Consider the following 24,709-nt stretch of genomic DNA (forward strand, 5'->3'; position numbering starts at 1 on the left):
AGGCAGCATCCATTATGTGATGCCCAGGTTAAGAAAGCTGGTACAGGGTAGTCCGGTGACCCACAGTAGTGGTTCTACAAGGGAGGAATCATACCTCCCACACCAGTTACTGGTGTGGAGGTATGATTCCAAGGTGTTTGACACCAAACACAACATGTTTCTAAGCAGCCATTTTAAAGTTAGCATTTACCACGAGGTTATAATGTACTTAAATATATATGGTTGGCTGCATCACAAACAGCCCCGGAAAATAGGTTCCGAAGGCTGCAGAGGGGCTCTGCTCATGCAGGTGCACCCCCTCACATAAAACCCAGCACCCTGCCTTCAGGATTGATAAGGCCTGCCATAGGGGTGACTGATAGGTTTATATGTGCAGTGATTTAGAATGGATATAGTGAACCTATATCTAAGTAAGGGGTGCATGCACCACCTTACACAGGCTGCAGTAGCAGACCTGTGGTGTCAGTGTGAATGGTCTCTCAGGGGTGGCATAATACATGCTTCAGCCCCTGAGAGGCCTCTGGGGTAGCTATGCACTGGCTACATAGTATACCATATACTAGGGACTTATAAGGGTACTTCAGAATCCAATCTGGAGTGTATGTAAAGTACATGCAATCTATTTAGGGAGAAAGTAGATAAACTGGGGTCCTGATTAGCAGGATCCCCCAGTCAGACTAGTCAAAAACCAGTAAAACACCAGGAAAAAAGTGGGTTAACCATGCAGTGAGATTCTACCTTCCTACAGCATTTAATGGCCTAATGTATTCTGGGAATAGTAGTCCTTGCTCACTTCGATTGGACCAAAGTACTAAGGGCCTAATTATGAGTTTGGCAGAGGACTGCCAAACTCACGGCGCAACGGTGGCAGTCTGGCCACCGCTGCACCGGCTGTCCGACATCCGGATTACCAATTGGGTAGTCGGACCACGATGGCACCACTGCAATCTGTAGGGATCAGATATTCTTGGTGGTGGCGCAGTGGTATGAGGGCAGCAATATGCTTGGTGATGCCCTGCGGCACAGCCAAGCATATTACGATTTTCCTCACTGCCAGATGACTCATGGAGGTTCTTTTGACGGTGAAGAAAGAAAGGGTCCCTACAGGGTCCCCTCTTGACCCTGTGCACAGGGGAGCATGCAGGGAGGCACATGTTGTGCCCCCCCTGTGTGCCTGCACCTGATTCCTGCACAGCATGGACTGCACAGTCCATGCTGTGCAGGAAAGTGCACTGGCGGTCTGGTGGTGGTGCAGTTTAAGGTTCACACATGAGCCTTTACACTGCACCGCCGCAGGACCGTCATGCCTCATGCCTACCAGACCACGATAATACTCATATTCTGGCGGGCAGGTGGAGACTTTGTTTGGCGGTGTGGGAGCAGGAGGGTGGCGTGGTGGCCCGCTCCCACACCACCAAACTCTTATTCGGGCCCTAAATTACAATGGTTTTGCTGATGATAGTATTTGCAAGTCTTTGATTTTGAAAAAGCCTACTACAAATATTTTCAGTAAGTAAGGGGATAAGGAGGATGATAAGTATGCAACGTATCTACCAGGCATCCTCTTGTCTTGTGTGACTGATATCTACACCATTCCACTCTGACACTCTACTCCATTCTACTCAACAATACTCTATGACACTTCACTCAACGCCACTCCATTCCACTCTATGACACTCCACTCTATGACACTTTATTCCGCTCTGCTTCACTCTATGCTACTCCATTCTACGCCTCTTCAAAACACTCTACATCAGTCTGTGACACTCCACTCTATTCCACTCTGATACTCTATCGTATAACTCTCTATGCCACTCTACTCTACTCCACTCCACTATACGCCACTCTATGAAGTTCCGTTCTACACCACTCTCCTGCACTCTGCGACAATCCACTCTATGACGCCCTATGTCACGCAGAGACAGCGTTTGCTAAGATAGTGCCATGGGCTAGGACAGAGAGAAATTTGGTGCCCTTGCGGTGGTAGTGAATTAAATGAGGCAGCAGGGGGTCCCATTTGTGTTCAATGCTAAGTACCAGGATGAACAGGGACTGGGCCTTGAACACAAACATCCCGGGACCTCCCCTAGCTCACCTAAATCACTGAAAGTTTAGCTGCCTCACGCAGATGATGGTTTGTTGATGTGTGCCAGCAGGGGCCAGAGGGTGAAGGGAGGGCTAGGAAGGGGGCTAAAGGGGTGTTAAAAACATTGCCTGCCGTACGATGATAAAGGACTACAACCACTTTACACTGGAAAATAAAGGATGAACTGAGTTTGCAAAATGGAGTGTTGTACAGGATTGGGAAAGCCATAGCCCCCACCACACTCAGAAACAAAATTCTCAATTTGTGCCACATAGGTCACCTTGGCATCTCAAAAACTAAGCAAAGACTCAGAACCAACTATTGGTGGCCTGGCATTAACAAACAGACTGAGGTTCTGATAAGAAACTGTATGGAATGCAGCGATTCTGACAAGACCCTCAAGACATCCAGAGTTCCTCTCTCTCCTATCATACCCCCCGCAATGGCATGGGAAAGGATAGGTTTAGACATCGCCGGACCCATTGAATGACATAATGGTGAGATCAAGTATTTGCTGGTAGCCATGGACCACTTCTCCAAGTGGCCCGAAATAGAAATAGTCTCCAGCGTTGACAGCTCTACAGTCATTTCTTTTCTGGACAAGCTTTTCTTGAGTGAAGGATTACCCAAGTATGTGCTCACCGACAATGGTCCCCAATTCACCTCTGAGGCGTTTAAGTCTTTTCTTGAAAGGAATTGCATCACCCACCACACCACCTCACTCTACCATCCTGAAGGCAATGGCCTCATTGAACGTTTTAATCGTGTTTTAAAAGGACACATACAATTATCGAGGAATGCCAACCTCAATTGGGAGGAAGAAGTATTCAAACTTATTTGGGCCTTCAGGATTTTCCCATGTGCCAGCACCTGTACAGCACCTTTTGTCCTCATGAGAAGCAGACAACCCCTAAGCAAAGACTTGGGTTGGATGTCAACTTCAAAACAATTGGAATGGTCACCAGACACTATTAGGAACAACATAGTCAATGCGCAGAAATGTTACAAAGATTGGTATGACTCCAAACATGGAGTAAAGGAACACTCATTTAGAATCGGGGATCTAGTGAAAGTTCGCCTGGAAAGGAAAGTCAGGAAGGGAGAAAGCCGATTCACCGCCCCCCTCCACATCAGCAAACTTTACAACAGTGCAGCAAGACTCAGTGATGGCAAAGTCTGGCACATGAATAGTTTAGCCAGATGTCACCTTGAAGCCCAACAAACGAATCTATTTCAAAACAATAGAACCAGCAAAGACCTGTGGGTCGATTATGATGAAACCAGAAAAAAACACTTATCTATGCCTGGTAATGGGTTTGCACAAGATCACACACCTGACACTGTCACCACTGATTGTCACACATCGGACCAGTTTGTTGATTTCAGTCCTCGCACACCGATGCTAAAACGGAGTTGTGAGGGTGATTCACATTCTGACTCTGAAGTCGCGTCTGACGGTCAATGTCTCAGTGGTAGGTTTGGTAGAACCAGTAATGATTCCCACTCAGACACAGAATGTGTAGGTGACCCTCACAGCGTTAAGGATAGGTTTGGCAGAACCATCAACAAACCTAAACGTTTGGATGATTTTGTTTGTGATTAACAGTGCACAGTATACACTTTGATTGCATTTGGCATTGTAATGTCGTTTAAGCATTCAAGAGAGGAAGATTTGTTATAATGCTTTATTGGTATTTGTTAATATCACAGGCTGTAACCAGCACGTGACAGCTGATGCCCACGAGCTCTCCTGCGCGAGAGCATCCTTGTTCTCCTCCCCTCCCATTGGCTGTCCCAACATTCCACCTGCCCTGGGGTTCCCTGTCCCCAACGGTGAACTGTCATTTTTCCTGTCACAAGACGTTCACTCCGCACATCGTGTGGGGCTGTATGAATAAAGCTTTTATCTGTATAACGATTCAGCTTCCTTGCTACAAAACCAACAGGCAGGGACACGTGTTATGTTGTTCACTACTTCGTGAATGGCATATCACCAAGTCCCCTTACATCCAGACAGTAAGAGTTTGACCATTTTTATCACTCCGTTTGGGTGTTACCGTTTCAAGAGAGTTCCCTTTGGTTTAGCCTCCGCTATGTTCCAAAGACTCATGCAAGATATTTTTAAAGATGTTGAGGATATTCTTTTGTTCCGGGACGATATTTTAGTCATGGGCAAAACCAAGAAGGAGCATGATGAAAAATTGGTACAAGTTTTGAGCATACTAGAATCCAAAGGGCTTACTGCTGAACACATCAAGTGCAGATTTGCTTGTTCTGAGGTAACCTACTCAGGACACGTGATTACGGCAGAGGGCATCAAACCCAAGAAGGAGATGTTGGATGCCATTCACAATGCCCCTTAACCTATGAGCAAAGATGAACTACATTCCTTTCTGGGTCTTGTTGAGTTCTACTTGAAATTTATAGTGAGTTTTTCTGCAAAAACTTTTGATATGAGACAACTACGCAAAACGAAAAACAAATTTGTGTGGTCTGATGTGTGCCAAAAGACATTCTGCGTGCTAAAAAAAGAAATGTGTTCCGCCCTCCCCTACAAGGTTTTGATCCCTCCTTATGCAAAATAGTCACCGCTGATGCCAGTGGTAGACAGGGCACGAGTCGGAGGTACACGCGGGTGGATGGCGTCCACCCACTTTTTTCACAGGGTAGACGCCGTCCACCCTGCCAAGAAGTTGGGCCCCACTGAAAAAGATGCTGAATTCCTCCCGGTGTAATTTCCAAACACAGGGACACTTTCAGCAACGCCTGCACGTTGTTATCAGCTTTTGATCCGCAACAACGTGCAGGCGGGACGGGACGGGGGTTTCTTATTTAAGACTCCTCCTGAACCCATAACAAAGGCCGATTTTGAGGGGTCATCAGGCCTCCTTTTGTTCAAGCCTCTTGGCTGTGAGCAGTCAGGAGCCTCACACCTGATGCAAATGAAACAGAGGGGAAACAAAGGCTCACACCTTGTTAGCACTTTACACATACTTAAGAGAGGCAGCTTTTCACTTTGTTAAGTCACTGTTTAGGAGATGTGCATGCCTTGTGAGAATGTCAGATGTGTTGGTCTTTCCCACTATTTGCACAAAATAAATAGCATTTATATTGTGCTTACTACCCCTGAGGAGGTGTTGTAATAATTTATATATCCCTATTTTTTCTTTTAAAGCACTATAGGTAGAGAAACCTTTATGCTGACAAAAGGCAACATTGGTTTATGTGTAGCTTACAAAAGTGTGAATCTTCTGCCTACATCAGGAGGGTTTGCAAGTATACTCTAAACGTGCTCAAATGTACTCATGATAGACCTGTTAAACATATATGTGAGGGCTTAAGATCTGATGCCACTTCCTTTGATGTCACGCGCTGTGTTGTCACGCGCCGCGATGTCACGCACCTCGTGCGCCGTGATTTCACGCACCGTGATGCCACTTGCATACTGATAAGTTAGGTTAGTCCCCCCACTTCTTTTTTAGGACTTGTGCCCTGGTGGTAGAGGCTTAGGTGCTATGCTCACACAGAAAGATTCGGGTTGCACTGAATGTACCATCGCTTTTGCCTCCCGCTCATTGACACCCACAGAAGAAAAGTATTCTGTCATAGAGCAGGAAGCTTTTGCATGTGTCTGGGGGTTGGAGCATCTCAGGCAGTTTGTATAGGGCCATAAAGTAATTTTGCGATGTGACCAGGAGCCATTGACCAAAGTTTTAAACACCAAACCTACTTAATCCTTCAATGTGTGGATGTCATCTTTACAACAAGGACAAGGCTGAAACAAGATGAGAAGGGCGCTGCTGTTGGCATAACCTTAATGCACACAGCTCCACGCGCCTCTCAGAAAATCAGATCCCTGGGCCTGGGCCTGGCTCGTCCAAGCTATTGGTCGGCCCTGACACCACTCCACTCTGTGCCACTCAGTTCTATGCCACTCTACTCCACTCTACCCCAGTCCACTCTTAAGCCATTCCATTCTGCAATACTTTACGCCACTGTACTCCAATATACAACACTTCACTATACAACACTCCACTTCCCTCCACTCCACTCAACTCTATGCCTCTCTACACCACTCCACTCCACTCCACTCTATGCTGCCCTACTCCACTCTCATCTATGTCCATATATGCCAATCAACCCGATTCAGGCAGGAGATTCCTGATTTGTTAATGCCATAATTGGCTTGTTTTTGGTTGTCTACCATCTGAAATTGCCTCTCCTCCAATAGAAGTCAATGGAAGAAAAACATTCTCCTATAATTTTTTTAGTCTCCCACTTTCATCTTCTAAAATGTTGGCATATGTGTATACAGTATGCCATTCTCCTCTATGTCACCTTCCTCTACACTACTCTACTAACTTTTAGCCATGCTGAACAGCAGCCACTGGTGTACAACATGGCTTAACACACATCGGCAAAGCCAATGGTCCGTGGGCTAGACTGCTGACTTTGGTGCTGGAAACCAGGGTTCGAGCCTCGGGGTCGCGTCCACATCCTGTGATTCTGGGCAAATCACTTAATCTCCCCGTGCCTGAATGTGTAATGTAAATACGATGCTCGTGTAAAGCGCTCCAATGCCTTCAGGTCGAGTTCGCGCTATATAAATATGCAACAAAAAAATAGCTCTTACAATTAACGACCTATTGGCTTTACCAATGCATGTTTTCACGTGAACACTAGTTCTTCCCGCTCGAAAATGGCGGCTACACTTAGAAAAGGGGGCAGGTGGCCGCAGCTAAACAGGCAACGTTGGCGGCCATCTTAGGAATGTAACATTGACAACAATTATTGGACAGTCAAGAATATCATGAGGAGAGAGAACGACAAACCGTAAAGTAATCATTCAGTATTAAAGAATATTATGAGGAGGGTGATCGGCCTCCTGTATGTGCTATTACTGTGTAAATAATCATATACTAGAATTAGCATACATAGTTCAATGACTTTATATATACAAGAAGCTATTGGGGAAAAAAACTTTTACTGAAACATGATTTTACTCAATTCCTAAAATTATTTAAATGCTACCGTTGTAGTCCCATTCATAAAATAACGACTAAATCAAGCTCTGGGAGCGAAAAAATAGTCCTCTCTTTATCTCAATGGCTTTTTTCGTTTCAGTGTCTTCAATTCGATGTGGGAGTGACATGGCAGTTGGATATCGAGCTCCTTTCTATAGCCCAATCCTTGTCACGTGGTGGTTTTGTTTATCGACCAGCGGCAGCATGGCCAAGTCAGGCAGCGATGCTGCTAGTGCAATCGCCAAGGTGTCCGAGTGGGCGGACGAGCACTTGCGCCTAATTCGGGTAACTTGAGCGCTCTGAAGGTAGAGAGGCAGCTAGCAGACAGTGTGATGTTCATTCACCTCAAGTTCCACATCACTCTATGGCAGTGCTACACACATTGAAGAGTACGGTTTCTTAAAGCTATAGTTCTGGCAGGAAGGCACCTATCTTTGTTGTAGAATCAGCTGGGGCCCCTTGACCTCAACTATAGATATTTTCTTGTTTGCATTGGGGCAAACTGCATCATATCCACGTCACTGCTTTGCATGTCTTGTTTTTTTTCTAAATCATTAGCGTTTGGGTTTTTGTGGATTCTGTTTATTGAAGTCTCCCTTGGCAATAATCTGTTTTTTAGGTCGAGGACTACCGGTCTGCCGAAGGCAGAACCGGAAGTCGAGATTTAATGTTTCCTAGAGTGGCTTCTTAGCCCGCCTCTCTTTTTGCCTCTCCTCCATTGGCTGGCTTCCTAAACGGAGGCCAGCCATTGGAGGAGAGAGCCGTCCCTCCAAATAGGCTCCGTCTTTTTCAGATTCGGGGGCGTGTTTTTTGCTGTTCTTTCCACTTTTTAGCCACGCCCTCTTTAGAACAGCAGGAACACGCCCCCGAATCCGAAAAAGTTTTGGAGCTTCCATCCGCCATTTTTCAGGTATCGTCTCGTCTGGCCGTGAGGATCTTCTTGCTGTTGTGCACGAGTAAGGTAAGCCATCTGCGCAGATCAGAGGCTGCTGTCCGCAATCCGATGCCATTCGCACACCGCCGCCGACAAAATCTCAATTGCTGGGACTGTCCCGGGATAGTGAATTACTCAGGACAGCCTCCAACTTGCCTGGACTATCGTGGCAAAAACGGGACAGTTGGCAGCTATGTATGCCATGCAGGCTGATGGTGCTAATGCAGGCATTTAAAAATATATATAAATAAACGTACAAGTGCAAGATTGTTAAATAGGTTCAGAAAGGCCAGTCGAGGCTGGCCAGAGATGCTCTCAGGCAAATAAAGACGCATTTCCAGTTTGAAAGCACAGGATTTAAATGAAAATATTCTTTTAACACAGCGCTTCTAAGCGCTGCACATAGGTAACACAAAAAAATGAATCGGATTAACTAACCCTGGTAACACTTGAACTGCTCGTCTACAGTGCCTGTAGGTTCCGTGGCAAAGATTACCCCAACCCTCTATCTAGAATATGTTGGTAAATCGTCTTCCCGATTACTAAAGGCAGCGCTCTGAGCAATCGGGGGAAACTGGCAGTCCAGCAAAATGTTGCCATTTCCAGCTTCCCTTCTACCCTACCCGACCCCACGCAACGAGCGCGAGACACTTTACCATTCACGTAGACAGACTGAACCCTTAGCAAAACACACGTTTACGAGCTCTGCTTCGCAAGAGCAAAGCTAGATAGCAGGTTCTAAGTGGCTGCAACTGGTAAGGAAAGAGCAAAGTACGGCACTCTTTAAGTTTTGTTTTCCTGGCCCCCCAGCGTCCTTTTAGAAGGGAATACTACGAAAAGGCGAATTAAGACTGCCCAGAAACGGCGAGGCTATATTACCGACTTCTAGGTGCCCTGTTAACCAAAGGCACGAGCAACAACACATTCAAACAGACTATCTACTGCCAAGTAAAACTTGCACAGCAAAAACAAAAGACAGAAAAGCGTAAAAACGCCGGCGAAGAATTTTTTGTGTGCCTAATTTGCATAATGAATGCCAGTTAGCTTTGTGAAAGGCGGTCAGTTTTAATTTTACTTCTTCTCTACTATTGGCTGTGCACACATCAACGTCATGACCTGCACGGAAGGATTGTGGGGAGGGGGTTTGACTTTAAAAGCAGCAGGCGCGGCATCATGGGCGAGTTCGTTGTTTATTAGGAAGGGTGGTAGTAGCGTGGGGGTGATTTTATGCTTGATAAACGGGTCTTTTATATATATATATATAGCTATATATATTTTTATATTGCGCAAGGTATTTTTTCGTGGTGACTATATGGTTGTTTTCAAACGAGAACAATTGAGCGAAATTAGTAATATTTTGAAACGGGAAAAGCAAGATGCTATTAATCCGAGTGAGAAAATCTGATACAACCTCCTGGGGTCTGGTGCACGCTATGCCTACCGTCTAGGCGGCACTGTCAGGAATGCATGAAACCCGATAGAAATAAACAGTCACAAAGCACTTCTGAAATACATTGCAGGGCTGGTGCCATCGACGTTTCCCTGCATTTGGCTTGGGATCGCCGGGGCTGCTGGACCCCCCACTCCCCTGCTTCTCATAGCATCGCTATTGCTAGCTGCAGTCTTTAGCCCGGCCGCCAACATCCAAATCTTGGCTTCGTTGATGCAGTCAGGCTGGGTGGCAACGCACGCACAGGCTAGTCCAGCAGGTAACCCGATACATCCCGTCCTCCACAGATCCGGAGGCAGCAGGGGCGTTCAGCCACAGAACACCCATTACAGGTCCAACGCATGTCCAAGAGAGCTAAATCTATGGCCCATGTTCAGGTAGATACAAAATTAAATAAATGAGTCGTGTTTAGTTTGTATTATTTACCACTGCATCTCGTTTAAATATGTCTTCAGCCTGAACCAACACTGGGCACTCCTGACTTATAAAATGAGGGGAGACTGCAACCGGTTGTATTTTTTTCTTTATTTTTAAAATTTATTTACCATCCGCGAAAATCTAAAGTGTTTAACCAGCACCACACAAGCGTTCCTTGCACATAAATAACTAGTCACCCTAGCAGCTCTGTGGAAAACCTTTAGATATAATTTGCAACAACTGCTGTTGTCATTTCGAAAATAAAAAAAGGTTAAGGGTGGTGCACAATGCTCGCTGCATTTTGGCACTGTAGACCTTGTTTTCAGACAGTGCTTTTCTGGTATCAAGCATCCTTAATAATGTGCCTGCTGCGCCACTTGTTTTAGTGGAAGCAACCCAAGACTACATTTCCCAGAATGCATCCAACAGAGAACTGACTGCACAGAGGCCCCTTTCCCTACCCTGGCTCCACAAATACCCTTTCCTGGCTCCACAGATGCCCCTTTCCCTACCCTGACTCCACAGAGGGCCCTTTCCTGGTTAACAGATGCCCCTTTCCATACCCTGCCTCCACAGATGCCCCTTAGCTCCACAAATCCCCCTTTCCCTACCCTGGCTCTTCAGATGCCCCTTTCCCAACCCTAGCCCCCCAGAGCCCCTGTTCCTGCTTCCACTGATGCCCCTTTCCATACCCTGACTCCACAGATTCCCCTTAGCTCCACAAATGCCCCTTTCCCTACCCTAGCTCCACAAATGCCCCTTTCCCTACCCTGTCTTCACAGATACCACTTTTTCCCTGTCCTGGCTCCACAGATGCTTCTTCGTTCCTGCATGGACCGCTTTGCCTGTCCCTCACTCTCTATCTACCTCACTCTCTCTCACTCTCTATTTCAATACCTCTCTCTATCTCACTACCTCACTCTCTCTCTGCTAATGCAATAGGTATCACATATGCAAAAAAAAGCTAATGACAATGCCATTTATTTAGGGATACAAAAATGATAAAAAAATAATGAGCAATACCAATAGCTCTACCTATAATATTGCCGAGACCATTGCATTGTAAATGCTTGTTCATGTTTATTAAGTGGACTGTGCAGGGTAGATATCCACGATTCATTTAAAAAGGCAGCATCCCAAAGCTCCAGGTTTATGTCATTGGTGATTGGTAACATTGCAGTCACAGAAGCAATGGAGGCAAAATTATATAAATCCAGTTGCAGTACAGTGCAATACAGTTGTGGCCATATGTGACAGTCGTTTTAATACTATACTAGCTAGCTCTGTGCAGTGGTCTTACCCTGAGCAGTAGATCTCATTTTGACCCATTCTGCCTTTCTTGCCTTCTGTCCCCATCCCATTCTCCCACTGCTTCCTGATTGAGTGAAAGCATAATACTGTGCTCGGGAAGCGCATCGTACAGTTCTGGTGGATCTCTAGGCATTACATGCAGGAGAATGGACCTGCTGGACTGAGAAGACACAATACTAGATTTCTTGGCTTTCATATCTGAGAGATTTAATTCTATTAAGGGCACAGGAGCCAGTATTATGCTTTAGTTTGTGTTTTCCACAGTGACAAGTAAAAAAAAAAATGCAAATCTCAGCAGCCCTAGGTTTAAAATTTCAAAACATGCAACATAGCACAACTAGTCCAGGCAAGCTTAAGCCTGTAACAGTCAACAACATGTCTTTCCTAGCCTCTTTCTTTGAGTTGAAAACTTCAGCTCAGACCCTGTGAACACAATACATCTTGTAGGTCTAACTAATCTTAAGCCAATAATAAATATAATTGAGCATTGTTTTATTGAAACAATCCTTAATGTTAGTTAAGTTATCATGCAAATGTTATGGGAGGTGGTCCATAAAACAGTTATAGAACTACATTAAAGTGTATCAAATAAACTTTACCACAGTGGTAAAGACAGTAATAAGTGCAGTAATATATCTGGGATATTTCTCGCCACCTTGTTCTTCATGGAAGAAAAACTTTAACACATGAAAGTTAGTAAATTTTGGATTCTGTAGCATACCAGATTCAAGTAGTTGCTAATTCAAAGTGTGGCTACTTTTTTAGACTCAACATCTGTAATGGGTTTAAAACAAAACATTTTCAGAGTTGAATAATTTGACCAATCGCCAGATAGCATAATCGCTTCTAAATATAGACCAATCATACCATGGATTACTTGGTCACCATGGTACTCATGACTGAGTGTACTGTCCGCAATCTGAATTGTGACATAATCCACATTACCCTCCAATAGAAGCCGTTGATACTGGAGCATGTTGCCTACTTCACATAATTCATTGCAGTCTTATTCCCCAGGGTCTTAGCCATCTAGTGTTGTTCTCGTAATCGTCAAAATATCTGACGAGTGGAGGTTGTGGTTTGTTTTGCAAGCATAATAATCTCGCCTTCCTGTGTAAACATTATACCTTTCAGATCTAAAGCTTCAGCATCTAAAACTTGTGTACAAGATCAGAGATAGAGCAACTCGGCCTGCTTGCCTTACAATTGTTTGTGAGAAATTGGCAGGTCATTCATCCATAAATGAAAGAATTAAGTTGACTTTCCAAAGGGAATAAAGTTTCTGCAGTTCTGCATTTCAACAGTTTCTTTGTGATAGGGTGTTCCTCTACTGGTAACTTGCTGATAGGCCAATGGCCTGCTGAAATAGTGGATCAGTAAGCGTTTATTATTCTGTATGCTAATCCTTGTACTGATTCCGAAATGAAATTTATCACATTTACATCATCCAGAATCCAGAAGGTGTTCCAGAACTTATCTTGACCGTGGTAATTTGAATGACTCTTGTGTCCTTGGTGCACAGTCCAGGTAGATATAGGAGGCAACTGATTTTACAAATCCTGTGACTTCCCATTGCAAAAATCCTGGGACTTCCCATTGTCTATATAGATTCTCCACCTCATTAGTTTAAGATGCTCTATCATTATTAAAGGATGAAATTCCTGCTCTAGGTTCCTCAGATTGTGAGACGTTTGAGGAATTCAAACTGGAGTTACAGTGAATAGCCAGATATATGACCTCCAGAGAGGTGTTACCACCATTAGTTCCCCTTTGTGACATCTCACCCGAGCCATCAGTTTTGATCAATTAATTAGTGTTTGTAAAGTACTACTAATCACTCAGGGTATCCAGGCGCAGGGTTGCGGGGCTCAGTCGAAAAGTCAGATCTTGAGTCTCTTTCTGAAATCTGCTTGCAAGGCTGATGTACGGCGGTGGAAAGGAAGGCTGTTCCAGGACTTGGCGGCGAGGTAGGAGAAGGAACGGCCTCCCCTGTGGCTTTGGCGAATGCGCCGTGTCTGGGCTAGGGTGGGGGTTTGAAAGTTTCTGGATGGTTGGTGGAGGTTCCGTTGTTGGTTGATGTATGCAGGTCCGAGGTTGTGGAGGACTTTGAAGGCATCTGTCAGTATCTTGAATTGGCATCTTTTCAGGACGGGGAGCCAGTGAAGGTTCCTGAGGTATGGTGTAATGTGGGTTCGTTTGGGTAAGTCGAGGATGAGTATTGCTGCTCAGTTCTGTATCGTCTGTAGTCTCTTAATGAGTTCAGTGGTGGTTCCTGCATACAGTACGTTGCAGTAGTCGAGAAGGCTGGTCGCTTGAGTGACGGTTTTCCTAATTCTGATGGGGAGCCATTTGAAGATTTTTCAGAGCCTGCGGAGAGTGTGGAAGCAGGCGGAGGAGACTGCGTTGATCTGTTGCTTCATGGTGAGCTTTCTGTCTAGGATGATGCAGAGTTTGCGGGAATGGTCTGTTGGTGTGGTCCCAGATCTTTAATGCAAGACTTTAGGAGTTGCAGAGCAGTTGCCTAAGGTTTTTCCACATTATAATGGATTTTGGTCTCAATAACCTGAGGTATATTTTCTCCTTACATTATGGTGGTCACTGCATCTACAGGTATGTCCTGCAACACTAGTCTTGCGGCCATTGTAAGCAGAAGATAAGGCAACATATAAAGCCTTAAAATGTGCTCTGAATGAAGGAGGCTTGTTTCCAGTAGGAATACAGAAAATTAGCTTTTACTACCTACTTGTTTAGATGGGTCTCGATCTGCCAGGGTCAATTCAAGCTAATGAGATGGCTGGATCTATTTGACTGAGGAGCACTCACTTAAGAGCTAAAGAGACCTGTTCGGAAGGTGAAGAGATGTCCGCTTTACCCAGCCCTGCAGCAAAGCTATTTGGATTTCATTACAAGACCGGAGGCTACCATTATGCTTACACTTTTAATTGCGTCACCAGGACAGCCGCATACATCACAAAGGAAGTATTCCAAATAGAACATTAACAACAGTAAAAGGCATGAGCCCACAGTATTCTGCCTCTTTTAAATGCGGCTCCAGGCAGATAAGTTATCCTTTACATTCCTTCTCTTACTACATTTTAACTGTATCTTATTGATATTGTATTGATATTGTATTGATATTTTATACCTATTGTTCTATGTATCTGATCTTTTACATGCCCCCTTGTATTGGGACTTCTTTACATATTTTGCCATAACCTTTTTTCTCATATTGCTGAAATCATTCTGTTTTATTCACCATCTGGGCGCGCACTGCGTACGTTTTCCGTTTTTCGGACTTACCCCCACTTCCCTTTCCCTTCGTTCCGATCTCCCTTCCTCCAATTTATGGAGGTGGGACGATGATCACGCGTCCTTCCGTTCATTCCCAACCCGATTATGTTTCTGGTTCAAGTTCGATGTTTTTTGGTTCATTTTCAACACAGCGTTAGTGCGTTTCTTCGCTCACTTTGTCGATCGCACCGTCGCATTTAAATCTGAGGGATGAACCTTGGCAACGCGACGCTAGCGTCGTCGCGTTGCCAGGGAACATTCCTCAAATCCTCCGGCTGCCTCTCCTTCAGCCTCCCACGCGTCTAAGCTCCATGGCAACCAACAAGGAAATGCGATCGCGCTCGGGCGCATTTTAATCACCGGAGGAGGACGGTTGATCACTGCCACAGTTTCTTTATGTCTCTTTGTCTGCCTCTAACAGAAAGGCTGCTATTAACATTGAATTTTTATTCTTCATTTTTCAGATTATTATTCCGACCTTTTATCTTTACCCATTAGCACAAAAAAAAAAAAAAAAAAAGGAGAACAGGAGGAGAGAGTGAAATTAGATTTATTTATTAACCTATTTAAAAAAAAAAAAAAAAAAAGGAGTGAATAATAATAATTTACCTTTACCATGTCTGATTTTGACTCAGACGAAGCTGAGGCTAGCGCTCCTACCCCCAATTTTAATAATGAGACTATTAAAGACATCATCCATGAGGGGATGAGATCCTGTATGTTGGAAACCTTTTCGAAAGTTATCACTTCTAAAAGATCTTTCCTATCCGATGATGACAATACTACAGACCAACATACCAACGAAGATCTCACTAATATAAAGGGAAAAAGATCAAAAAAATGTAATAACATAGAGTTTTTCCCAAAGAGCACTGGAGGTCCTAGTACCTCTACTTTTACAAGAGGCCACCATACCTCCTTTTCAATGGGTGTCCCCAGCGGCACAACATATAAAGGTGCCCTCAGCGGCACAACGCATAAAGGTGTCCCAAGCGGCACACAATATCAAGGTGTCCACCGCGGCACAAAATATCTAAGTGCTCAAAATGACCTCTCTGATACCAATAATGATAATGATGATGATGATCTTTATTTTGATGATGCATCTAATTCGCCTGACGAATATGTCCTAGACTTAGACCATGATGATTTAGAGTTTAGTTCTCTTGACGACGACCTCACTCTCTCTTCCAAAGATGCCATCCTTGACCCTCTAGGACAAGAGATGTTCTCTCCTCTTAACATCAAACACCCGAGGAGCTCAGAATGGATCCCTCACGAACATGTGAGTAAATTCATCATTAAATGGCTTAGAAACCCGCTCGACAGGGACGCTAGAAACCTACTAAGAGCGGAATGTTGCCGACCCAACATCGGAGAAAAAGCTTCTCAAACCCCAAACCTCGACCCAGAACTTATAAAGTACCTTTTCAAACTGGGAAGAGACCCTAGGAAGGGTATGGAGAGAACTCTAAAAGGCTGCCAAGATAGGGTCCTGGACATCCTGGGCCCCCTGGCAAGAATCATTGATATTTCTGAAGAAAGCCATATTAATGGCACTCCCCTCGACACGGAAATCATTAGAGGCCTTAGTCAAAGAGCCCTCGTTTTCTTAGGTAACGCAAATGCCAGCCTAAATTCAGAGAGGAGAAGAGTGGTCCTCACCAAAATTAGCCCCAAGCTCAGTGATTTAGCAGACAAAGAGCCATCTGTCAACCCTAAGGGCTTGCTTTTCGGGGAAGACCTAATTAAGACTCTAGGGAAATACGTTTCTACTTTCACAGCCCTTGATAAAGCACATCAGAATATGAAGAGAGTGTTTAACTCTAATAACCTTTTCGCAAGGGCCGGTAGACGGGGCCAGTCTTCCGGCCGTTTCAACAGAAGGCCCTATCCTAGAGGAAGAGGATATGGCGGAAGGGGCTTCTTCAACCCCAACACTCCCCAATTCTTTCCGCAAAGAGGAAGAGGGTTTCGCTCTAGAAGCTTCAGATTCCGCGGAGCATCTACCGACAACAACAACCAAAGTGAGTACAATTTCAATTTCTTCCCTTCCCCCCCCTTTCCCCAAAGTGGGTGGGAGACTCAAACTCTTTTTCAACAACTGGAAGTCGATAACACAGGACCCTTGGGTTTTAAATACCGTCAGGGGATTCAGGATAGACTTTACACAAACTCCTTACCAATCTTCTTTCCCAAAAGAAATGCCTCTTTCCCTAGAGCAGGAAAAGATTATAGAAGAGGAGATCTCTTCCATGCTTCAGAAGGGTGCTATAGTAGAAGTCCCCTTAGAGATGCTAAAATTCATCAGCACCCTTTTCCTTGTCAAGAAGAAAGACAAAGGGTGGAGACCCGTCATAAATTTAAGAGCCCTCAACAGATTCCTCGTCTACAGACACTTCAAGATGGAAGGAATTCACCTTCTGAGGGATTTACTTCTAAAAGACGACTGGCTTGTAAAGTTAGACCTAAAAGACGCCTACTTCACGATTCCTATGGCCGAAACTCACCAACCCTTCCTTCAATTTCTATGGAAAAACCATCTTTTCCAATTCATAGCCCTCCCCTTCGGTCTTTCTTCAGCCCCCTGGTGTTTCACCAAGGTAATGAGATCAATCGCTTCATGCTTAAGAGAAAAAGGTATTCGCATGATACTTTATCTAGACGATATCCTCATCCTTTCTCAGGACCATTGTCAAATTCTCAAAGATCTGAAGACTGTGATGGACCTTTTGGAAAATCTGGGCTTTATTATAAACAGAGAAAAATCCATCCTTCTGGCCCTCTCAAGCCTGGTTCCCAACTGCCCTAGAAATGAGCTACGATCTTCCATTCCTAATTCCCTTCCTTGAGGACCTTCTTACAGACATAGACGGTCATCTTCACCCCATGGTTCAATCAGGGAAACTGAACCTTCTTGCTTGGAGAGTGTCAGGAGATCCAATGATCTCTCAGGTCTTTCGTCAACAGCTTCAACTCTCCTCGGCGAATCTTGGGCCCCTGGTACACACTACCGATACAACAACATTTGGAAATCTTGGGTTCGTTGGTGCTTGGAAAGGAATCTGGATTCCGTTCAGGCACCTATCATTGACATAATCAATTTTCTAGTGGAACAATTTGAAAGAGGCCTTAGTTATAGATCTATCAATTGTTATAGATCTGCCATTTCCGCTGGCCACTCCCTCGTCAACGGTAAGACTATTGGTAAAAACGCAGTTATTTGCAGGGTCCTTAAGAGTATCAGACTCAGAAGACCTCCTAGACCCAGATATCAATCCCTCTGGGATGTTAACCTAATCCTTGACCTTTTTTCGGATTGGCCCAGTAATACTCTTTTAGACAATAAAAAACTTTCTATTAAACTGGCTACCTTACTTTGCTTAATCTCCTGTCGTAGAGTCTCTGATGTCAAGGCTCTGGAGATATCTAATAGATCTTATAACATGTTCGGAGTAAACTTTGAGCTCTTCAGAAGAACAAAGACCATGTCCAATTCTATTTTTTACCCTCGTTTTGATGATTATCCCAAACTCTGTGTGGTTGACTGCATGAAAGAATATGATTCTAGAATGAGCTCTCTTCGTCCTCCTACTGCGAACCAGTTACTCATCTCCTTCGTTAAACCACACAACCCTGTTTCTTCCAGTTCTATCTCTAGATGGGTTAAAATTGTGATGAACCTAGCAGGTATCGACCTTAATATTTTTAAACCACACTCTATCAGAGGCGCTATGGCCAGTAAGTCTTTCTGGTCCGGAGGTAAGTTGGACGATATCCTCAAGGCTGCTGATTGGTCTAATGCTCGGACCTTTGCTCATCATTACTGTAAACCTATACCGCATGTATCTGACGTAGTATTACAAAGCTACCAACAAGCATAATGGTAGCCTCCGGTCTTGTAATGAAATTGCGATTCTCCTATTAACATGACCAGAGAATCTGGATTTCATTAAAGACACGGAGGCTAACATTATCCCCCCCTCCTCTTTCCCCTTGGAGGTTGATATGTTTCTATAAGAATTTAAATGTTTATTATTCAATTTTATAGATATTGTTGACTTGACTTGTTATCGTTGACTTGACATTTCCCTCATGCTTTTTTATACATTGTTGTTTGACACCAGTCTTTTGCTCTTTTTATACTTGCACTAATTCTCTCTTTATTGCAGATACTCTCTAAAGAATTTCGGATTAGAGTTTTCTCTTCTTCTCCATCTTCGGTGTGTCCTTCCTTCTATGACGTCCTTCGTTTCATCAAGACGTTTCTTCTTCATTTTCCAAAGTTCAAAGGATTTTAACGAACTTATCCTGTTTTTTTCGCGATTTAAAAGAGGCAGAATACTGTGGGCTCATGCCTTTTACTGTTGTTAATGTTCTATTTGGAATACTTCCTTTGTGATGTATGCGGCTGTCCTGGTGACGCAATTAAAAGTGTAAGCATAATGTTAGCCTCCGTGTCTTTAATGAAATCCAGATTCTCTGGTCATGTTAATAGGAGAATCGCAATTTAACAACCCCCTTTATTTTCCTTTCATTGGAAAAAACAGTGCCACTTTAGGGCATCAGTGTGTAGGCAGGCAGTGTCATGCACCCCACAAGGCTCACCTGTAGCTTGCGGAGTTTTCTCACAGAGACGACATGAGCTATCGCCCTCAACCCCACCTCACCCCCGTAGGGAGCTAACACCAACAGGGATAGAGATGGATTGGGGAAGGTAGCCAAAGGCAGTAGGAATGAGGTGTGGACGCGCCTCCCTGTGATGAGACCGCTGTGTATCAGCCTAGTAAAGGAAACAAGGGAGACCAGTTAGAGCAGGGACGCGCAAACCCCTATCTAGGTTACCTCTCATGCGCCAGGGGGCTCGGATAATTACCTGATGAAAGAACGCGCGTTGACCCAGGGAAGAAGCCACTCCAATATGTGCTCCTGCACGTCCTGCTTCCCTGCCACGGAAAGATGGAGTGGCAACAACTAGTATCCTGGCGCCAAGGACTAAAGTACACACAGCGCTCTGCTTGCGGTGAAAAGAAAATGGTAAGCGCTACTGCGCGAGGTAAAGGAAAATGAAGCGCTCCAGCGCGGTGTCTGCAATGGCTTTGAATGTACTCCAGCGCGTGCTTGCTACACGCCCTCCTGAAGTGTTTCTTCGTGTAGATTGTGCTGTTTCCCCTGATAAGCTGTGCAAAGGAAAAGAACAGCGCTCCTGCGCTATGAAAACAGCATGCGCTCCTGCACGGTGTCAAAAAGAAAGCCCCAGCGCTTCTGCGCTAAGAAAATGAAATAACATGCGCTCCTGCGAGGTGACAAATGAAAACCCAAGCGCTCCAGCGCGGTAACTGTTACGGCTCTGGCCGTGCTCCTGTGATATCTGCAAAGTGCCCCCAGGAGTACTTCGGCTTGGAATTAGAGCAATGTCCCCCAAAGATGCTCAAGCCCTGTGCTGGTCACTTGCTCTAGGAAACGCTCAGCAGAGCGTTTTCACCAGGTCCAGATAGGCGCTGTAGCGCGGTGTCCTGAGCTAGTCTCAGAACGGTAACCCAGTACGCAGTCCGTCGAGTCCTCCTGAAGGGTACGAACCTGCGTGGCGGTCTGGAAGGCAGAGTCGACGGGATCAGTTGCAGCGTTAATTCGAAGCGCTGATCCGCGGGAACCGCCGTGGTTAAATCGGCGTTCCCCGGAAGCGCTGGTATGACGCAGCAGTGGTTCCGGTCTGAACACTAGACCGCTAACTGCCAGCTGCGTGTCCGTCATCACCATCCGATCCCGCATGCGCCTGAGAGGTAACGCGCAGCGGAGCCGGGAACCATGACAGGCAGTGTGTGGAGCAGACCCATGGGCCCACACACTGGCGGCCACATCCTCGCACTAAAGAGAGGACTGCCCCATGTCCTTTTCTTTATGTTGGTTCTCATCAGGAGCTGACAGCCTTTGAGTGAAGTGGAATAGAAACGTGCATGTACCACAAATTAAGATCAACATAAGTTTGAAACACAAGCATTTGGCAATTACAAGAATAGCAATAAGAACAACATGCAACAAAAGTGTAAGGAAAGAGCACTAAACTGAAGCTGCAGAACCAAAGAAAGAGGCTACAATGACTATGTTGTTGACTGGGATGGGTTTGAGATTGCCTTGATTGATTGGTTCTGTCACATGTTTTGTAGTTTTAACTCTTTTGGGATTTCTATCTTTTCACTCCTTACTGTGACGAATGGGCATGATGGTCCTTTACTATCGAGTGGGAAAACACTTTATCATACCATGCAGTAGGGGTTTCTTAGGTCAGTGTTATCCTAGGGTTTCCTGTAAAAACCTACAAAACACGTGTACAAAACATGGCAGAAGTAAGGTATATTTTGGGGCAAAGGAAAGACTGTAAGACCTAGTAGGATTGAGGGGGATCTCTAGTGGATCACCTGGAAAGGATACATTTGGGCAGTCTGTGAGTGCAGGCAGTTTGCTCTGCTGAGAGTGAAATGCACATAAGTAGGCGTGCTTTATCACACAATACACAAAATGGTAGGGTACCACATGACCATTTAAGAGGGACAGGGATTGCATGTTGCGGTAATAATGCAGCATTTTCACCTGTGCAGAAAAATGTTGCATTATAGAGGAAGAAGGTACCAATGTGCTCTTTTAGGAGGAAAAAGGACCTTAGTAGATTCAAGTATCTCAAAAGCACTGCTTTCGGGTTTTGGCATTTTAGGACTGAAAAGACTGGCGTTCATGCATGCTTTGCTAGAGATGAAAAAAGGCTCTTGCTGAGCCCACATCTCAGGAGGTTGAGATCCATGTGATAATCGGAAACCAAAGAGCAATATGGCACTTTTGGTTGCCAGGAAGACGGAGTTTAGAGATTCATGAACGAAGGTGTTGCTGTTCCACCCATTCCAAATAGGTGGAGCTTCCTGGTGAAGGTAATTGAGGTCAGGCCGAAGCAAGATGGCGTCCAGGTTTCTTTCTGGATCACAAAAGAGCAGGATTTAAGGGATATGTTCTTAATTCTTAAGTCTTCACCTGGCAACTGGGCATATTGGTGGGCTTATTCGCATCTCTCTCCTATTTGTATCCTGTTCCGCTCCAGTTTGCACCTTTGTTGTTTTCTCATGTTCCTGCGAGTACCTCCCCTAGGCAGGAATCACTGAGCTATTTCTACTTGCCTCTCGGTCTTACTCATTCATCTCCTTTCGTCCTAGACACTCCGGATTCATCCCAATTACAAAGCTGTCCCATAGCCTCCAGGTTGTGAGTGGAATACTGTAGTAAGTGGGTTCGTATCCCATCCTCGTCGCCAAAATGTAGTAAGTAGGTTCAGGTAGACAGCAGGACACTTCTTGGTAGTTATAAGTTAGGTTTATTAAGTTACAGCAGAGCAACACACCTCGCCAGCTGACCAGACCCCAACTGACAAGTGTGGAACCTCCAAGTACCACATAGAATGTACACAGGCATTCTGGGAGGCTTAGTAAGAGGAAACATAGAGGAAGGTGTAGTGGCCATGTTGGGAGAAGAACTAGTTTACTACAAATACCAAAGACTGTGTTTTTCTGACTTGGTATTTCCAGATGTACAGTGTGTTCAAGTCTTCACTTTGCTTAGCTTTTGTTAAAAGTTGGTGAAAGGGGCTTCCTACAGTTGGCACTCCAGTGTTCCCTTCTTACCCCTACCCTATCCCCTGTTTCCCAGGATGTGATTCTTAGTGCTTGTGTTTAATTAATAAGTACAAAAATCTTAGGCTTCAGGGACGGTTGGGCCTAATTGCGTGGATTCCATTTATAGCCTCAGCCGTGAAAGTGGGCTGAGAGTGGCGTGTATCTCCAGAGGGGAATCAATTAATGTCCTTCTACCATTGTGCGCTGTTTGGTATCTCGAAGGTCCATGGGTTGAAGGCTGCCCCTTATATCTTTCCTACAATCTGGGCGTTAGTACTTTGTTCCTGATCACTTCTACACTTGTCATGCTATGACTGCGGTTGCTATTTAAACCTGTTCTTACCATCTTTCCTCTGACTGGTTTGAGTGGCAAGTGTGTGTCTAATATTTCCACCGCAAAATGTGGAGGTCAGAGTGAAGAGGTGCTCCAGACCCCTCATTGACTCTTTCGAATACTGCTGGACAATCTCCCTGCTGGCTAATTGCGCACTGTTTGATTTTTCCTATGTCAAACCCTACTTTTGTGGGTTTTGTCTGTTGCTAACCTAATCCCTCCCATTTTAGGTGGTATTTTGGGCAATGTGGTTACCCGGACCTTCAGCCGGGTTAGCCCGCTCATATGCCCATGCATGGCCATTAATATTTCCAGTGACTTCATACTTCATTGTAAAAATAAAAGATGCAACATTAAAATACACAGTATGTGTGTTTTTTTGCTTTGTTTATGAAAAGATCCTTTATACTGCATGTGCAGCTAGATATGATGCAGCTTATGCTAGACTTTACATAAGGTTTTGAATTCTCATATGATATACTCCAGTAAACATTGTACAGATTCCAAAATGTCCACCTGAGTTCTCTGATGTCTTCTGCCTCTGATGTTGGTGGGAATCAAAAAACTCTCATCTTATTTGCCTGACCCACTTTCTGAACAAACTCACCCATACGTGTCCAGCAAACTGTTGTAGCTATAGTCTTCACTGCGATCATCTACTGATCCTTCCAGTTTAACACCCTCACCTTTTCTCCTTGTGTGCAGCCTTCTGAGCTTTCTCAGAATAGTTTCAACAGAAGATACCATTCTCTTGATACTGTTAGTAGCTGACTTCAGGAAGGGATTCTCCAGGGGTTAGATTTGCAATATGCAGTTCATCAGCTCCTTACTGGTTTTTAGATTGGTGAGGGGTAGATTAGCAGCTGTGTGGGAAGGTTTCCTTCTCATGGGCCCCATGCCTTTAACTGCTTGTGGAGGCATGGGTTGTGTGTTTTGGCATCACAGTATACTATTACCTTTGGTACAAGAGTCACTTCCAGCAGTTTCCTCAATTTGGTAAGGCACCTAATGGTTGGCGTCTTGTGGAATGTGAGATATTTCCATTTTATATTTCGTAAACTTAAATAACATCACCCTGATAAGGTAGGTGAATGGTAAATGTCAGGACTGCATTGTCAGGTATAACCTTGCCATGCATTTTCCGGGCACCTAGCTTGGTAGGCTTGCATACCAGAAATCCTATGGAGTGTGACATTCTGCAATTACACATGTTTATGCAGGCAGGGCAACACATGTGAGTAGAAAGTCAGTGTGTCACTAGCCAAATGCCTTAAGGTACTCAAGCTGGCAAAATGGCTCTGTAATTACAGTACTTGCTTCTAACATCTTGTGATATGTAAGTCCCAGAAATCTAAACCTAAAAAGAGCAACTCTGCCTTTCATTTTTTTAATTTCATTAAACCAATTACCATGAAATTGGAATAGTTCCACCTCTTATTGTTAAAGTGCTTATGAACATCAAAAATGGGGCCATGGCCGAGACTGTAGCTGGTGAACATTGGTTCTATTGAGCTCAGTGGAATGTGTCCCACTAGGGCGGACTCTTCTTGCTCACTGGAGTGTCTACTAATTGGAGATGTAGAAAGAGGGTGGCATATAGAAACCTAAGTAGAAAAGAAGAGTAGGTGGGAAGATACTAATTTGTTGCAGGGCCTTATGAAAAAAGAGAACAACTGGCCGGGCAGCACAGAAGACTGTCGCCACTGGCCATACCATTCTAGGAGGTCATGCTGGCTGTTAAATATGGTAAAGCATCTCAAGGAAATATGTTGACCACTTGTGGAACACAATGTAGTGCAGAAATGTAGAGACATTCTTAGAGATAGACATCCTGCCTTTCCTGGATTTCTGCAATATTGTGTGTTAATGTGACATGTTTGTCAGCCAATTTGGAAGGGAGTGAGTGAGTAACAGTTCTGCGTTACCTAGTTACTCCAACCTTCCAAAATGATCCTTTTGAGTTTCCTGACCCCCCTCTCATAAAGACATTGGAGGGGTGAGAAATAATTTTTGTTGTTCACCCGACAAGATCTTACTGCAAAATAAGGGGGGAATGGTCACCAAAGACCAGTTGGCGTATGACATATTTAGAGACAGGGATGGTAGAAATACTAAATTACTGTTGCAAATATACTATCTCTAAATGCCAAATGTGATGCTGTACAGAGGAGAGTGACTACATTGAAAGGTAGGGTGCAGCAACT

At 44.6% G+C, this 24,709-nt stretch overlaps 1 protein-coding gene across 2 annotated transcripts in view; it reads left to right on the forward strand.

Annotated features, from left to right (window-relative positions):
* The first annotated feature begins 7,278 nt into the window (after positions 1–7,278).
* MISO1 (mitochondrial inner membrane subdomain organizer 1) overlaps positions 7,279–24,709 on the forward strand; it is a 177,577-nt gene continuing 160,146 nt past the window's right edge. The window contains exon 1 of one of the 2 annotated variants that reach the window (XM_085634797.1): positions 7,279–7,395. In XM_085634797.1, the coding sequence (XP_085490923.1) occupies positions 7,315–7,395 (81 nt within the window). In that variant the 5' untranslated portion in view covers positions 7,279–7,314. Of the gene's footprint in view, positions 7,416–24,709 lie in introns of both variants that reach the window. The other variant, XM_085634796.1, reaches the window with a different exon arrangement.

This window comes from Triturus cristatus, chromosome 11, assembly GCF_964204655.1.
Source record: "Triturus cristatus chromosome 11, aTriCri1.1, whole genome shotgun sequence".
Lineage (NCBI taxonomy): Eukaryota > Metazoa > Chordata > Amphibia > Caudata > Salamandridae > Triturus > Triturus cristatus.